General features: G+C 42.7%; 1 protein-coding gene and 1 non-coding gene across 2 annotated transcripts; both read right to left on the bottom strand.

The window, feature by feature from the left end:
* Positions 1–458: 458 nt before the first annotated feature.
* On the bottom strand, positions 459–1,043 carry LOC141718859 (uncharacterized). The gene has a single exon (XM_074521235.1). The coding sequence runs from the start codon at positions 1,041–1,043 to the stop codon at positions 459–461; it is 585 nt and encodes a 194-aa protein (XP_074377336.1).
* Positions 1,044–7,161: 6,118 nt separating this feature from the next.
* LOC141722489 (small nucleolar RNA R71) lies at positions 7,162–7,268 on the bottom strand. Its single transcript, XR_012575508.1, has one exon. It is a non-coding gene; the product is annotated as a small nucleolar RNA R71 (small nucleolar RNA).
* Positions 7,269–17,851: the final 10,583 nt, after the last annotated feature.

The following is a 17,851-nucleotide window of genomic DNA, read 5'->3' as shown; positions in this document are numbered from 1 at the left end:
TTTACTCCTTGAAAGATTACTTTATTTGCTGCTTCTACTGTTCCATTCCCTTGCGGGTGGGCGAATGAGCTAAACCTCTGTTCAATTCCGAAGTGGTGCAGGAACTTACGAAATTTGTTTCCAATAAACTGGGTTTCATTGTCAGAGACGCAGATCTTCAGAATCCCGAATCGGAGAATAATCTGTTCCAAGAAGAACTTCTTTGCTGCCTCTTCGTTAATAGCAGAGAGAGGTCGGGCTTCGAACCACTTGGTCATGTAATCGATGGCAATTATGCAGTATTTTTCCTGCCTCGTGCTTTTTGGGAGAATGCCCACAATATCCACGGCCCACACGGTGAACGGAATGGGGCTTAGCACCGAAGTCATCTCTTCTGGGGGCTGTTTTGGGACAGTGGTGAACAATTGGCACTGTACACACCTCTTTGCATAGCTGCTGGCGTCGGCCTTCAGGGTGGGCTAGAAGAATCCTTGTCGGAGAATTCTAAAGGCAAGGGACCGACCGGCCAGGTGCTCGCCGCAAATTCCTTCGTGCACCGCCTCAAGAGCCTGTCGTTGTTCTTCGATGTTTAAACATCGTAGCAGGGGTTGACTGACTGATCGGCGATACATCCGCCCATTAATGATTGTGTAGCTCGACGCTCTATATTTTATTTTTAGCGCCTCCCTTCGGTCTGGAGGTAGAATGCCTTTCTCCAGAAAGTTCCTGAGGGGGGTCATCCAATCGCTCCCCTGGTCAATCTCTAGACATTCTTTCTTCTCAATCGAAGGCATCTTGGCTTCGGTGAGGTAAACAGAACCAGTTAGGTTCTGTGTCTCGGCCGAAGCTAGCTTGGAAAGGGCGTCCGCCCGAGCATTGTTCTCCCTGCCGATTTGACTTAGCTCAAAGGTTTTAAATGACAAAGAAGCATCTCTTACCTTGGCAGCATATGCTTTCGTTCGGGGATCTCTTTGCTCATATTCCCCCATGAAGTGTTTCACAACCAGCATGGAGTCGCTGAAAGCCCTTAGATGCTTCGCCTCAAGGCTTCGGGCCAGCTCCATCCCTGCGAGGAGTGCCTCATACTCTGCTTTATTGTTCGTCAAGGGAAAGTCGAATCTTATAGCCTGACATATCACGAATCCTTCGGGGCTGGAGTGAATTAGGCCGGCCCCACACTTTTTTCCGGCTACCGACCCATCTATAAAAAGTTTCCACTTCCCAGGGATCCGGATTAGCTATTCGTCGGGTGTAAGATCCTTCGGTCCTGAGAAGGTCCACTCGACCATAAAGTCGGCCAGAGCTTGAGCCTTGATCGCCGTCCTGGGGACACTCGAGATTAAATTCCCCAAGTTCGATGGACCAAGCCACGACTCTTCCCGAGGCTTCGGGCCTTGTTAAAATCTTCTTCAGAGGTTGACTGGTGACAATTTGAATCGTTCGGCCTTGGAAATAGTGTTGCAATTTTTGGGAGGCCATAACCAACCCATATGCGAATTTTTCGGCATTGGGGTACCTTGTCTCTGCATCCTTGATGACATGTGACACGTAGAACACAAGGTGTTAATTGCCTTTGAAGTTTTTCACGAGCACTGCCCCCAGAGTTCTGTCGGACATGGCTAGATAAAGATGGAGGGTTTCCTTCGGATCGGGCCTCATCAAGAGTGGTGCCTTTGTAAGATATTCTTTTACTTCCTCGAATGCCCTTTGGCACTCGGTCCCCCACTCAAAATTCTTTGACCCTTTGAGCATGACGAAGAAGGGGAGTGCCTTCTCGACTGTCCGGGAAATGAAACGCCGAAGGGCGGCGAGCCGGCCGGTCAATTTATGGATGTCTCTGATGCATAAGGAGGTTCCATATTAATGACTGCCTCGATCTTCTCTGGGTTCGCCTCTATCCCCCGGGCGCTGACCATGTAACCAAGAAACTTGCCATTGGAGACTCCGAAGGTACATTTGTTCGGATTGATCCTCATGTTATTTCTCCGGAGCGTTTCGAAGCATTCTTTTAAGTCTTCGACATGATCTTGGAACAGTGATTTCACAATCATATCATCCACATATGCCTCCATGTTCCTTCCGATCTGCTCTTTAAAGACCTTGTTTACCATTCGTTGGAATGTGGCTCCAGCGTTCTTCAGTCCGAAGGGCATTTTAATATAAGCATAAGTCCCCTTCGGAGTTATGAATGCTGTCTTGGGCACATCCTCGTCATTCATAGCAATTTGATGATAACCAGAAAAAGTATCCAGAAAACTAAGTACCTCATATCATGCCGTGGCGTCTATCAGTTGGTCGATGATGGGCAAGGGGTAGTGATCCTTTGGACATGCTTTATTGAGATCCGTATAGTCCACGCACATCCTCCACTTCCCATTTGACTTCTTGACGACCACCACGTTGGCCAGCCAGTCGGGATATTCAATTTCTTCGATAAATTTAGCTTCCAACAGTTTTTCTACTTCGGCCTCTATGACCTTCTGTCGTTCGACTACAAATTTCCTCTTCTTCTGCTTCACCGGTTTGGCCTCGGGTTGCACATTCAAGCAGTGCTTTGCCGTCTTGGGATCCAAGCCGGGCATGTCTTCCGGCCCCCAGGCGAACACATCATGGTATTTCCGAATGACAGCTATTACCTTCGTCTTCTGATCCACCCCCATATTTTTTCCAATCCGAACCATCTTTCCCGAATGGCCCGCGTACAATTCTACTTCTTCGGTTTCCGCTGCGGGTTCGGCAATCGGGCTCGAGAGGTCGGCCCCAAATTTCTCCAACTCAATATTCAATGTTTCTCGACTTCCGCTGGGCTCGGATTCAGCCCGCTTCCTCTTTCCAGTTCCGTCCGGCCCTTCGTATTCCTGATCCTTCTCGAGATCTTCCAGCATTATGATTCGGGCGGTGTTCTCATCGCCCCTCATTTCTCCTACCCCTTTCTTAGTTGGGAACTTGAGCTTAAGATGGGGTATAGACTTCACCACTTCAAAGGTTGACAAGAAGGGCCTTCCAAATATTGCATTGTACGGGCTTTCGATCCGAACCACGTAGAATTTTACTGGCTTCTCAACAGTATATGACAATTTGCCTAGGAGGACTAGGAGATTAATTGTTCCTTCAAACTGAATGGGATGCCCTCCAATGGCGTAAAGGGGAGCCTCGTTGCAGGGCTCAAGCTGTTCTCCGGCCAAGTTCATCTTGCAGTAGGTTTTGTGGAACAGTATGTTGGCCGAGCTACCGGTATCCACCATTACCTTCCATATCTTATTTTGCCCAATGATAGGATTGATGATAAGAGGGTCCTCGTGTGAGCGAATGACATCCTCATAGTCTTCTGTGTTGAAGGTCATGAGCATATGGGGCTTCGCCTGCCCGAACTGATATAGATTGTACACTTGTTGGGCATAATTCTTCTTGGCTGTCTTACTATCCTTATCCAGGATGCTGCCCCCAGATATAGTTTTTACTTCGCCCCTTATCCTTTCCCTTCGCTCTGACGCCTCACCCTCTATCTCCTCCTCATGATTCTCCTTCGGCCCAAGCCTATCTCTCAGATCTCGGACGAACTGATTAAGCTCGCCGTCTTTGATCATACGCTCAATGAGCTTTTTGAGGTGATAACGCTCATTGGTGTTATGCCCCTTGTCCCTGTGATAGTCGCAATATTTATCGGGGTTTTTCTTGTGGTTTGGGACCTTTATTTTGGCGGAACGAACGAATCCGGGTTTGCCCTTGATCTCATGGAGAATCTTGGAGATCGGCGCATTCAGAGGGGTGAATACGGCCGAATCTCTATCTCATCTCCGTTCGGCCCCACGATCCGTTTTTTTTCTTCCTTCTTTCCTACTATCCTTTCGGTCAGCGCCTGATCTTGAGCCTTCGTATCTGTCGGCTCGCTTTGATCGGTCATCCCTTCTTGAATCCTTATACCCCCCAATGCTTTCCATTTTTCGGCGAATGTTCTCGGCTCTCACATATATATCATTCAGGGATTTCGGGGGAAAATCGTAAAGAGATGAGCGAAGCTTTTTACCTTTATAGGGGTCCAGCCCCGCCGTTAAGAAGCCCATCACCTTGATTTTGTCCAGATTAGTGACCATCCCAGCTTCTTCCTTGAACCGAGCGAGATAGTCCCCCAACTCTTCGTTCGCCCTCTGTCTGCAGTGGACCAGGGCTTCAGTATCCTTCGCCTTCCGGCACAAGTGCGAGTAGTACTTCAAAAACTTCCTCTTCAACTGCTCGTAGGATCCAATGGATCTGGGCTTGAGGGACTTGTACCACATCGAAGCCGACCCCTTGAGATAGGTCTTGAACATTTTGTACAACATAATATCATTGTGACCCATCCTAACCATTAGGAGTTCGTATTTTTTGCAGTGGTCTTCGGAGTCTCCTTTCCCATTGAACTCGCTCATCTTAGGGAATTGCCTCTCTTCGCCTGGGGGGGTCGATATTGCTCAATTTCTTGTGTCACGACCGGTTCTCTATCGGCCCTCATATCGCCGAATAGGGCCTTCTCTAGGCGATTGAGCCTGAGGTGGGATCCATCGGGTTCCTTATCCGAATCAGAAGAAAAGGGTTGTTTGGTCCTCTTCCTTCGGGGATGCGAATCAGAGTCAGATTCATCTTCTTCGTCATGCACCCGACGTTCTCTTCTATCCTTATTCATTCTGCCGGGCTCGTCGGCCTGCATTGCTTCACGCAAGGCTCGTTCTTGCAATTTAATCTCCTCTCTTTGAAGCTGCAGGGCCTTTAGCCGGAGCGCGTCAGCCTCTCTTCGCTTCGCTCGGGTTTCTGCTTCCTTGTCAGCTTGATCAGTTTTGGCCTTGCCCTTCTCCGCGGCCTTTTCTGCCCGGATGTTTAGGAGTAAAGCCTCTTCTTCGGGAGTCAATGTGATGACCCCATCTTCGTCCACTAGGGTGGATGGTTGTCCTTTGTCGGAAAAACCAGGCGGCGGTGAATGCTCATGAATTATTTCTGTCATGTTCTCGTTCTCAGCTGGTAACTCTCGTGTCCCCACAGTCGGCGCCAAATGTTACGCCCAGACTCCTTCGGCTTAGTGAACAGGCTTCGGCTGCTGATAAGTGGCATTTTATACCACTTAGAACATCTTAAAATGGCTTAAATTGGTGCATTGAAATCAAGTATTTTGTGTATTTGATGCATTTTTCTAGTGTTTATGCATCAGGGTATTAGTTGCATTTCGGAGGAGTAATCATCAAGAATAAGCCTTGGCATGTGTTCATCATTGAGAGAGGGAAGAAATGGGCATATTACGGCGAACGAACGGAGCAAACTCAGGAATTTTCCAGAAGGGTCCTGAGCGCCCGCTCAGCAATGCTGAGCGGTCGCGCAGAAAGCTGAGCGCCCGCTCAGCTATGCTGAGCGGCCGCGCAGGGTCGGGGAAAAAGATAATTTGTATTAGGACTTCTATTTCTGTTTGGCTTCCACTTCTATGTAATCTGAGTTTTATGGGACTATTATATAAGTAGATTTGGAGACGTTTTTAAGAGAGAGGATCGTGGTATTACGCAAGGAGCGAAGGAGATAAGGAAGAAGACCGTTTTAGTACACAGCAACGAAGAGGAAGCATATTTTCTTGTGATTCTTGTTTCGTTGTAACGTTGGATGCTAGTTTTCTTACTTTGAACCTATTTACTCTTGTGACGTACTCTGATTTAATATAATTAGTTTAGTTATTATTTTCTTGTGTTTGTTTATCATGATTTTATATGAACCCATGATGACGATAAGTGCTATTATGGGCTAATCGTGATCATGGGGTTGCAACGGATTTACTATGGAATTCTTTAGTTAATTGTTTAATACTTTAGTGTGTGATGATTGTATGATATCTAGTATTGGTTGTGCGTATTCGTCTTATGTGCTTCACGAACATATAAGATAGGGTGTTAATCTGTTGTGAAGCGACGGTGGATCTTGAGATTTAGAACTTGCCATGCTAGCATAGGTTCATGTACGTTGTGCATGATTAGTGGGTAACTCTAACAGTTTTATTTGCCCTATGTAATCAAAAGGAATAACTTGTGCTTAAATCGTTGTGTTGTCAATTTCTGTAGACATATAGGAACTCAACATAATTGATGACTATTCAACTTCTATCTTAATTATGGATGTTTGGTAGAATGGTATTAGTACAATGAAAGTTGGCTTTTATCAGTTTCGTGTTATTCAATTAATATCATCACTGTCACATGTTAAAGGAATTAACAATGACTATTGAAGGAAGTAGTAATGAAGTTGTGATCTCATGAGTGTTTTATTATTGATAAATTGAAGTGTTAATTAAGTGATTAATTAAGTAGTTAATTGTAGTTAATATTTAATCAACAATTCTAAGTGTTAGTGTCTTAACATTGAGAAGTAATCATACATTGGTGAGTGAGTTTAATTAGACAATAAATTAGTCTGAGTCTCTGTGGGAACGAACTAGAAAGTATTCTATATTACTTGCGAACGCGTATACTTGCGTGAATATTAGCGTGTGTTTTCGCCCTAACAAGTTTTTGGCACCGCTGCCGGGGACTCGGCGTATTTGTTTAGTTTATGTACTTACCCTCATTGGTCATTAGGACTCAGTGATTAGGACGTAGTAGTTACTTATTGTTTCCAGTTGTGTTTCAGGTACTTTAGCAAGCGTTTATGCAAACTCGTTCTCGTACTCGCAAGAGGACTTTAGATACAGCTGAGGAGACAGACGAAGTTCTTGATATTCCGGAGAAGTTAGATTTTGAAGATTCAGATTCAGGAACTGAGCGGAAAGAACCAGTAAACATGGGTGATCGTATTGTTCAAGCTGATCCAGCTCTCATGGACTTTTCTCGGCCAAAAATTGATGACATTTAGTCAAGCATTCTTCATCTGGCCATTCAAGCTAACACCTTTGAAATCAAGCCGGGCACTATTCAGATGGTGCAGAATTCTGTTTCTTTTGGAGGAGCGACGACTGAAGACCCCAACATGCACATAAGAAATTTTGTCGAGATCTGCAGCACTTTTAAGTATAATGGCGTGACTGATGAGGCTATCAAGCTGAGGCTTTTCCCATTCTCACTAAGGGACAAAGCTAAGGACTGGTTACATTCTGAACCAGCTGGGTCCATCACTACGTGGCAAGATCTTGCGCAAAAGTTTCTGGTGAAGTTTTATCCAATGGCAAAGACTGCTGCTATGAGGAGTGCTCTTACTCAGTTTGCGCAACAACCTACAGAATCTATGTGCGAAGCTTGGGAACGCTACAAGGAAATGTTGAGAAAGTGTCCACATCATGGAATGCCTCCAATCATGGAATGCCTGATTGGATGGTGATCACGGGTTTCTATAATGGTTTGGAGGCCCAATCTCGGCCCATACTCGATACAGCAGCTGGAGGCGCTTTATGGGCTAAAAGCTATACTGAGGCTTATAATCTTATCGAGACTATGGCTGCAAATGAGCATCAAAACTCAACTCAGAGGATGATGCCTGGTAAGGTAGCAGGTATTCTGGAAGTTGATGCAGCCACCGCTATTGCAGCACAGCTTCAAGCGCTGTCAATGAAGGTTGATTCTCTGGCTACATATGGAGTTAATCAAATAGCTATGGTTTGTGAGCTTTGTGCAGGTTCTCATGCTACGGATCAGTGTTCTCTTGTCAACGAATCTGTTCAGTATGTGAATAATTATCAGCGACAACAGCAGCCTGTGCCAGCGACCTATCATCCTAATAACAGAAATCATCCAAATTTCAGCTGGGGGAATAATCAGAATGCTATTCAGCCACCATATCAGCAAGGAGTGAGTAAACAGTTTAACCCACCTGGATTCGAGCAACCACAGCAGTATGCTCAAAGGCAATCATATCCTCAACAGGGAAGTGCAGCTGCACCTACTAGTGCTGATTTTGAGGAACTTAAGCTGTTATGCAAGAGTCAGGCGGTTTCTATCAAGACCTTGGAAAATCAAATCGGTCAATTAGCCAATGCAGTGCGCAATCGTCAACCTGGCACTCTTCCCAGTGACACGGAAGTACCAGGCAGGAAGGAAGCTAAAGAGCAAGTCAAGGCTATTACCTTAAGGTCTGGAAAAGTTGCTGATGCTGAAGAAGGAGAAGCTGAAATTAGAGATGAAGAAGCTAAGCAAAAGGAGAAAGCGGCGGGACCAAGGAAGACTACTGTTGAACACACTCTGCCTGAGGGTAATACAGGGGAGAAACAGCTCTATCCTCCACCACCTTTTCCTAAGAGATTGCAGCAACAAAAGCTGGATAGACAGTTCGGTAAGTTTCTGGAGGTGTTCAAGAAACTTCACATCAATATACCTTTCGCTGAGGCTCTGGAGCAAATGCCTAGTTATGCGAAGTTTATGAAGAGTATTCTTTCAAGGAAGGTGAAACTGGATGACCTTGAGACCGTTGCTCTCACGGAAGAATGCAGCGCTGTTCTGCAGCAAAAGTTACCGCCAAAACTGAAAGATCCAGGTAGCTTCACCATTCCTTGCACCATTGGCAAGTTGACTTTTGACAAGTGCCTTTGTGATTTGGGAGCAAGCATTAATCTGATGCCGTTGTCGATCTTTAAAAAGATGGATTTGCCTGATCCAAAACCCACATACATGTCTCTACAATTGGCTGATCGTTCCATTACTTACCCAAGGGGCATAGTGGAGGATGTGCTAGTCAAGGTGGATAAGCTCTTCTTTCCTGCAGATTTTGTTATTCTGGATTTTGAGGAAGATAAGAAGATTCCCATAATCTTGGGAAGACCTTTCTTGGCTACTGGCCGTACCTTGATAGATGTGCAAAAAGGTGAACTTACTATGCGGGTACAAGATCAGGATGTGACCTTCAATGTCTTCAAGGCAATGAAATTCCCTACAGAAGATGAGGAATGCTTAAAAGTGGATGTGATTGATTCTGCGGTTACTTCGGAACTCGATCGCATGCTAATGTCTGATGCATTGGAAAAGGCCTTAGTGGGGGATTTTGACAGCGATGATGAAGATGGCAACGAGCAATTACAATATCTGAATGCTTCTCCCTGGAAGCAAAAGCTGGACATGCCGTTTGAATCTCTTGGTACTTCTGACCTCAAGAATGCTGAAGGAAAGCTCAAACCATCAATAGAGGAAGCACCTACCTTGGAGCTCAAGCCATTACCTGAACACTTGAGGTATGCTTTTTTAGGTGATGCATCTACTTTACCTGTTATTATTTCATCTGACTTTTCAGGTAGTGAGGAAGACAAGCTCTTAAGGATTTTGAGAGAATTCAAATCGGCTATTGGATGGACCATAGCAGAAATCAAGGGGATAAGTCCTTCATATTGTATACATAAAATTCTGCTAGAGGAATGTAGTAAGCCGACTGTTGAACAACAGCGCAGACTGAATCCCATCATGAAGGAGGTGGTGAAAAAAGAAATTCTGAAATGCCTGGATGCAGGCATCATTTATCCTATTTCTGACAGTTCGTGGGTGAGCCCCATACAATGTGTACCTAAGAAAGGAGGTATCACTGTGGTAGCAAATGAAAAGAATGAGCTCATCCCTACTCGAACAGTTACAGGATGGAGAGTATGCATGGATTATAGAAAATTGAACAAAGCCACAAGGAAGGATCACTTCCCTCTTCCGTTTATTGATCAGATGCTTGACAGGTTGGCTGGTCATGAGTATTTTTGTCTTCTGGATGGCTATTCAGGGTATAATCAGATTTGTATTGCACCAGAGGATCAGGAAAAGACTACCTTCACTTGTCCATTTGGCACGTTTACTTTTCGCAGAGTTTCGTTTGGGTTATGTGGCGCACCGGCCACTTTTCAGAGATGTATGATGGCTATATTCTCTGACATGATTGGAAATAATGTCGAAGTGTTCATGGACGACTTCTCCGTCTTTGGACATTCATATGATGAATGTTTGAATAATCTTCGCGCCGTACTCAAAAGGTGCGTGGAAACTAATTTGGTGCTCAATTGGGAGAAATGTCATTTTATGGTGCGTGAAGGCATTATTCTTGGGCATAAGGTCTCTAACAAGGGTCTGGAGGTGGACAAGGCCAAGGTGGGAGTCATTCAAAATCTTCCACCACCTAATTTTATGAAAGGAATCCGTAGTTTTCTTGGTCATGCGGGTTTTTATCGGTGATTCATCAAGGACTTTTCAAAGATATCTAAGCCGTTGTGCAATTTGCTTGAGAAAGATGTGCCTTTCAAATTTGATGATGAATGTTTGGAAGCATTCGAGACTCTCAAGAAGAGTTTGATCACTGCACCAGTTATTACAGCACCAGATTGGAAAGAACCGTTTGAGATGATGTGTGATGCGAGTGATTATGCGGTAGGTGCAGTTCTGGGACAACGCAAGAAAAATCTCTTCCATGTGGTCTACTATGCGAGTAAGACTTTAAATGGGGCCCAAATGAACTACACCACTACTGAGAAGGAGCTCTTGGCTATAGTCTTTGGTTTCGAGAAATTTCGATCTTATCTACTTGGTACTAAAGTAACAGTATTCACTGATCATGCGACCATTCGCTATCTGGTTTCCAAGAAGGATTCGAAGCCGAGACTCATTCGTTGGGTGCTTTTACTTCAGGAATTTGAGTTAGAGATCAAGGATAGAAAAGGTACTGAGAATCAAGTAGCTGACCATCTCTCTAGGTTGGAGAATCCCGATTTTACTTCACAAGATAGGACATTAATCAATGAATCTTTTCCGGATGAGCAGTTGTTTGCGGTTCAGGAGGAAGAACCATGGTTTGCAGATATTGTAAACTATCTCGTCAGCAATGTACTGCCTCCTAAATTGACCTCAGCTCAAAAGAAGAAGTTTCTGCATGAGGTGAAGTGGTATATGTGGGATGAACCATATTTGTTTAGACAGGGAGCTGACCAGATCATCAGGAGATGTATCCCGTTCTGTGAGACGGAGGGGATATTACGAGACTGCCACTCCACGGTTTATGGTGGACACTATGGTGGTGAGAAGACGGCAGCTCGTATTCTGCAAGCAGGTTTTTTCTGCCCTACTTTGTTTAAGGATGCTCATCAGTTTGTTTTAAGGTGTGATCGTTGCCAAAGAGTGGGAAATTTGACGAGAAAGGATGAGATGCCGTTAAATGCGATGCTTGAAGTCGAGGTCTTTGATGTTTGGGGAATCAATTTCATGGGGCCTTTTGTCTCGTCTTGCAATAATCAGTACATCTTGCTGGCAGTCAATTATGTATCAAAATGGGTAGAAGTCAAAGCTTTACCGACAAATGATGCAAAGGCAGTGCTAAATTTTCTTCATAAGCAGATTTTCACAAGGTTTGGAACACCTTGGGTAATCATAAGTGATGAAGGGTCGCATTTCTGCAACCGTAAGTTCACTTCTATGATGCTGTGTTATAATGTGAATCATCGAGTGGCTACTGCCTATCATCCGCAAACAAATGGTCAAGCGGAAGTGTCTAACAGAGAGATCAAGCGCATTCTAGAGAAGGTTGTTTGTCCGTCAAGGAAGGATTGGTCTTTAAAGCTCGATGAAGCTGTTTGGGCTTACAGAACAGCATACAAAACTCCACTTGGTATGTCCCCGTTTCAGTTGGTGTACGGTAAGGGATGTCATCTACCTGCGGAGCTTGAGCATAAGGCCTACTGGGCATTGAAAAAGTTGAACCTGGATTTAGATGCAGCTAGAAAGAAAAGAATGCTTCAGCTTAATGAACTTGATGAATTTCGACTTCAAGCGTACGAGAATAACAAAATGTATAAGGAAAAGGTGAAGAGGTGGCACGATAGGAAGCTACATCCTAAGTTATTCGTGCCGGGGCAACAAGTTCTCTTATTCAACTCTCGTCTCCGACTTTTTCCTGGGAAGTTGAAATCGAGGTGGTCTGGACCTTTTATTGTCAAAACTGTGTTTCCACATGGAGCGGTGGAAATTTTTGAGAATGATCCGGACCAAGCATTCAAGGTTAACAGTCAGCGTTTGAAGCACTACTATGGGGACATGGCAAACCGAGAAGTGGTTAGTGCCATTTTGTTGACTACTTGAGAAAGGTACGTAACGTCAAGCTAATGACGAAAAAGAAGCGCTGCGTGGGAGGTAACTCATGATTTGTTGTTACAGGAACCCTTAGAAGTCAATAACCTATCCAAAAACACAAAAAAAATCAGAAAAACGGGGCTGAATTTTTTTTTCCAGTGACCCCCTGAGCGCCCGCTCAGCTTTGCTGAGCGACCGCTCAGGGGTCGACTGCCAGAATTTTTTTTTAAGTTCATAAAAAAAAACAAATTTTAGCCCATAAACCCACGATTTGTTCCCACTACCCCATCATTTTAACCCTTAATCCCCAAACCCTAATCTAATTTAACCTATTCCATACCCTATATATACATACACATATCCTACATATCTCCCACAAACTTCCTACACTTAAACTTTCTCCCAAGCACCAAAACTCAGTTCTTAAACACTTTTATTGGAGAATCAATGGCACCCAAGAGAGAACGGACTATCGATAGCAGCAGCACAGTCCCTACTGCTGATTCATCAAGGGGTACTGCTGCAAGGCCTCGGTTGACTGACAGAGCTGCGGAGGAGGAGTACACTAGGCTTTTGGGGAAGCCGATTCTGAAGGAGAGAGGGTTTTTACCATCGGGGAGGGATGGTGAGTTGCTACCCATGATTGCAGAGAAGGGGTTGATAGCTTTTTGTGAGTCACCCGAAGTAGTGCCGATGAGCGTGGTTCGCGAGTTCTATGTGAACGCGAAGGCCGAAAAGAATGGGTTTTCTGTGGTCCGAGGGCTGACAGTGGATTATCACCCTGCGGCGATTCGCCGTGTGATTGGACAGCGAGAGAGGAAGCCCGGGGAGGAGAACTGGAATGAGAAGACTGCTGAGAATTTCGACTTGGATTTGATTTGTGCGACTCTCTGTAGGCCGAGCACAGTTTGGACCTTCAAGACCGGCACTAATGAGTATCGTCACTTCCCGGAAATCGCTATGAACAGGTATGCCCGTGCATGGAATGCATTTATTTGTGCTAATATTTTGCCTTCTTCGCATGCACATGAGGTCACAGTTGAGAGAACACAGTTGTTGTGGGGAATTCTTAATGAGGAGTACTATGTGGACCTTGGTGAGTTTATCTACCAAGGAATTCTGAAGTTTTTGAGGGGAGCTAAGCATATGAACAACCCTTATGCATCCACGGTCACGAAGCTTTGCCGAGCAGTGGGAGTTAACTTGCCGGCTCATGAGCAGTTGCAGTTGCCGGCAGCTCCGATTGATTCTGGGACTCTGAATGGGATGCAGGAGTGGACCGGTGGTGAGCCCGAGGAGCATGGGCTGGGTTATCGTCTTCCAGGAGGGCGTCCAGCACGAGGTGCTACTATGGCTAGGCCTGGGCGTGATGAGGCTGGTTCTTCGAGAGCTCAGGAGGGTGCTGGGATGGCTGATACCCAGTATAGGAGGCTTTCACGGCGGATGGATGCCATGTACGAGATGCAGAGCAGGTTTGCTCAGGAGCTCACCCTTGCGTTAAGGACTGCTTTTCGGGGCCTTGGAGCCGATATCCAGTGGCCAGTTTTTGGTGAGGACTCTGCATACCCGCCGCCTGATACTCCACCCACTGAGGGTGATGATGATGACTCCGAGTAGGTATACCCTGTATTCCTTTCTACTACGTTCACTGGGGACAGTGAAGATTTTAAGTTTGGGGGTGGTAGTTGAGGAATATTTTGTGTGTGTCATATAGTTGCATATTCATGATAGTTTAGTTCATATAGTTGCATATTCATGCCATATAGTTTTTTTTTATATAGCTTTATTTGTTTATCATGTCATATAGCTCATGCATATACCATGATCCCTTTTGCGATGATTTATCGACTGAATTGTGATATTGATGCGCGTGTAGTGATAACATTAAAGTGATATTGAGTCGTGTAGGTTGATATGCATGCTAGAAGCACTTGTAATTCCACTAAGTCTTAGAGAATGCGTAAGGGCTAGATTGTTGTTATGATTTGATTGTTTTCGAGGTTAATCTATTTATTATGCTTAGAATTCGATAATAGGTTCTTAGTGATAAAGGCATGAAAAAGAAAAAATTGGAGTAAAAAAATGGAATTTGTTGCTAGTTGTGGCTAGGCGTCAAATGGCTAGTAGCCGGCTCGCATGTTGTGCGAGTAGTCTAGGGTTGAGCAAGATGGAGCGAAACACACATGCTCAGAAATTTTATAAAAAAAAATAATAAAATAAAAAAAAAATTGTGGTGTTTATGCATAATTGATCAGGAGTGGGCTCTTTGGTATTCGAGTTATTAAGTTCTTAGGGGACTTTGTGCCTAGTGACCTAAGGCTTTTAGAGTCTGGGATCCGCTAACCTAACGCTCGTTACATGGATACCATTGTATAAGTTTTTTGTGGACCTCACTCATTGCACGGTCAAATAAGCATTTGTGTTGTGAATAAAAAGCATGATTCCGTAATAAGCTCCAGAATTCTTGTAGTGTTGTATATCACTTTGTGCCTAGAATTTTTATTCTTTGTATAATCATGTGATTGCCTTGAGGATAGTCGAGTCATAATAATTGGTCTAGTTCCGAAGCATATCTGTTAAGCATTTGCACACACCACGTTTCTGGCTGTATGTCCGTTTGCATGAGTTTATTGATCTTTAGTCGTCTAACTGCATTTGTTGAGATGTTGCAATTTGGTTGGTTCGTTCGTAGTAAGGGGGATCGCTGCATTTTCATATAGACTGCATTCATGCATGTTTTTATTTGTTTTTGAGTCTGTGACGCTTGAGGACAAGCATCGATTTAAGTTTGGGGGTGTGATAAGTGGCATTTTATACCACTTAGAACATCTTAAAATGGCTTAAATTGGTGCATTGAAATCAAGTATTTTGTGTATTTGATGCGTTTTTCTAGTGTTTATGCATTTCAGGGTATTAGTTGCATTTCGGAGGAGTAATCATCAAGAATAAGCCTTGGCATGTGTTCATCATTGAGAGAGGAAAGAAATGGGCAGATTACGGCGAAGGAACGGAGCAAACTCAGGAATTTTCCAGAAGGGTCCTGAGCGCCCGCTCAGCAATGCTGAGCGGCCGCGCAGAAAGCTGAGCGCCCGCTCAGCTATGCTGAGCGGCCACGCAGGGTCGGGAAAAAAGATAATTTGTTTTAGGACTTCTATTTCTGTTTGGCTTCCACTTCTATGTAATCTGAATTTTATGGGACTATTATATAAGTAGATTTGGAGACGTTTTTAAGAGAGAGGATCGTGGTATTACGCAAGGAGCGAAGGAGATAAGGAAGAAGACCGTTTTAGTACACAGCAACGAAGAGGAAGCATATTTTCTTGTGATTCTTGTTTCGTTGTAACGTTGGATGCTAGTTTTCTTACTTTGAACCTATTTACTCTTGTGACGTACTCTGATTTAATATAATTAGTTTAGTTATTATTTTCTTGTGTTTGTTTATCATGATTTTATATGAACCCATGATGACGATAAGTGCTATTATGGGCTAATCGTGATCATGGGGTTGCAACGGATTTACTATGAAATTCTTTAGTTAATTGTTTAATACTTTAGTGTGTGATGATTGTATGATATCTAGTATTGGTTGTGCGTATTCGTCTTATGTGCGTCGCGAACATATAAGATAGGGTGTTAATCTCTTGTGAAGCGACTGTGGATCTTGAGATTTAGAACTTGTCATGCTAGCATAGGTTCATGTACGTTGTGCATGATTAGTGGGTAACTCTAACAGTTTTATTTGCCCTATGTAATCAAAAGGAATAACTTGTGCTTAAATCGTTGTGTTGTCAATTTCTGTAGACATATAGGAACTCAACATAATTGATGACTATTCAACTTCTATCTTAGTTGTGGATGTTTGGTAGAATGGTATTAGTACAATGAAAGTTGGCTTTTATCAGTTTCGTGTTATTCGATTAATATCATCACTGTCACATGCTAAAGGAATTAACGATGACTATTGAAGGAAGTAGTCATGAAGTTGTGATCTCATGAGTATTTTATTATTGATAAATTGAAGTGTTAATTAAGTGATTAATTAAGTAGTTAATTGTAGTTAATCTTTAGTCAACAATTCTAAGTGTTAGTGTCTTAATATTGAGAAGTAATCATACATTGGTGAGTGAGTTTAATTAGACAATAAATTAGTCTGAGTCTCTGTGGGAACGAACTAGAAAGTATTCTATATTACTTGCGAACGCGTATACTTGCGTGAATATTAGCGTGTATTTTCGCCCTAACAGCTGCCTTAAGAATACCTTCGGCCGGTACCTGAAAGTGAAGAGAATGCGAGGGTGGATACCCCCGATTCACCTCCGGTGTGAGAATAAGAATCTGGTTGTAAATGTGGGTAAATAACACAAGAAAAGTAGAGTGTCTGCCAGAATGTCTATATGTTGTCTTACTTTCCAGGGGGTTTTTATACCCATATTACTCATGAATGCTCATCCGTTACTCGTTATTAAGGAGGGAGTGAAAAGGGGGCGTTATGCCTCTTATCCTTTCCAACGGTCTGGAAAAAGAGTGGGCCTTGGCCTGGGACTTCCGTGGGCCTTCGTCTCGCGGGCCTGAAGGACCTTCGGCCCAGTAGCTTAATTGTACATTGGGCCTTCGTTCGATGGGCCTTGTTGGGCCTATAACCAACAACCTTATATATAATTTACTTATTTTTTCATTCCTTACATTTTCAATTATGTAGGTTATACTAAAATAAAGTATATATGACATTATTATAGCTGATGTAAAAGAACTTACATTGTTAAATTTTATGTGTCAAATTCTCGTCAATTTGATGATGTCATCTTTTACTAATAGTCCTCTCATTTAATAGAAGTGCGGGTGCACAAAATTTTGTATAAGAACTTGCACAAAATGACATGGCAATTGATGCATGATGTTATGATTGAGATTTTTGATGTGAATACATGGCCATTCCAATTAAAACCTATGTCATTTTGTACAAATTTTCTGTCCAATTTCGTGCACCAAACATTTTCCCTCGTTTAATTTACTTTCAATTTCTCTCTTTTCATTTATTAACTAATTCTCTGAGCCGGTTCTCATTACCTTTTTCCTCATTTTTATATTCTTAAATTAATAATTTCCAATAGTTCCATTCTTTCATTAATTTTATCTTTTTCAAATTTAAATTTATTTACATAAATATTTATTATTATATTTTTATATTTAATAAAAAAATTAATAATCAATATTTATAGTTTAGGTGATACTACTTTTTAAGTTTTTATATTTATAATTTTATTCTATTCTCAACATTATATATAATTAATATATATTAAGATTAAACTATTTCAAAATACTTTTTTAAAATATAATTATAATATAACCCGCATATGTGCCAGAACTAATCTAGTTAGACGGACATAGAACGAGACTGAAGGCACCCAGTTAGTTTGTCCATCACGGGATGTTGACTGTACATGAAACGAGTATGTTAACGATGTGGATGTATAATTAGGGTTGAGTATGTTAACGATGTCGATGTATAATTAGGGTTGAGTATCGGGTGGAATGCGTGGATTTTGACCTCATAGACATTAAAATCAAATTTCGGTTTTGTATTTTATATATTTAATCATTACTATAATCATAATTGTTTCGGATATAATTAAAATATCTAAATTTTAACGGTCCGGATTGAGCCGTTTTCGTTTAAACCGTTAACAAAATAAGTACATATATGTACGAGGTAAAAAATTTAATAAGTTAATAAATTATCAATTAAACAAATTCATAATGTAATAACTTGGATTTAATTACTTATAAATATCAATAATTCATATATTATATGTACCTCAAAATATATAGTTAAAATATTTTAATATATT

Source organism: Apium graveolens, chromosome 4 (genome assembly GCF_009905375.1).
Source record: "Apium graveolens cultivar Ventura chromosome 4, ASM990537v1, whole genome shotgun sequence".
NCBI classification, from domain to species: Eukaryota; Viridiplantae; Streptophyta; class Magnoliopsida; order Apiales; family Apiaceae; genus Apium; species Apium graveolens.
This window is presented reverse-complemented; position numbering and strand designations above follow the sequence as displayed.

Excerpts from the sequence above, each read along its gene's own strand:
- LOC141718859 (XM_074521235.1), bottom strand. The coding sequence starts at position 1,043 with ATGGAGCTGGCCCGAAGCCTTGAGGCGAAGCATCTAAGGGCTTTCAGC.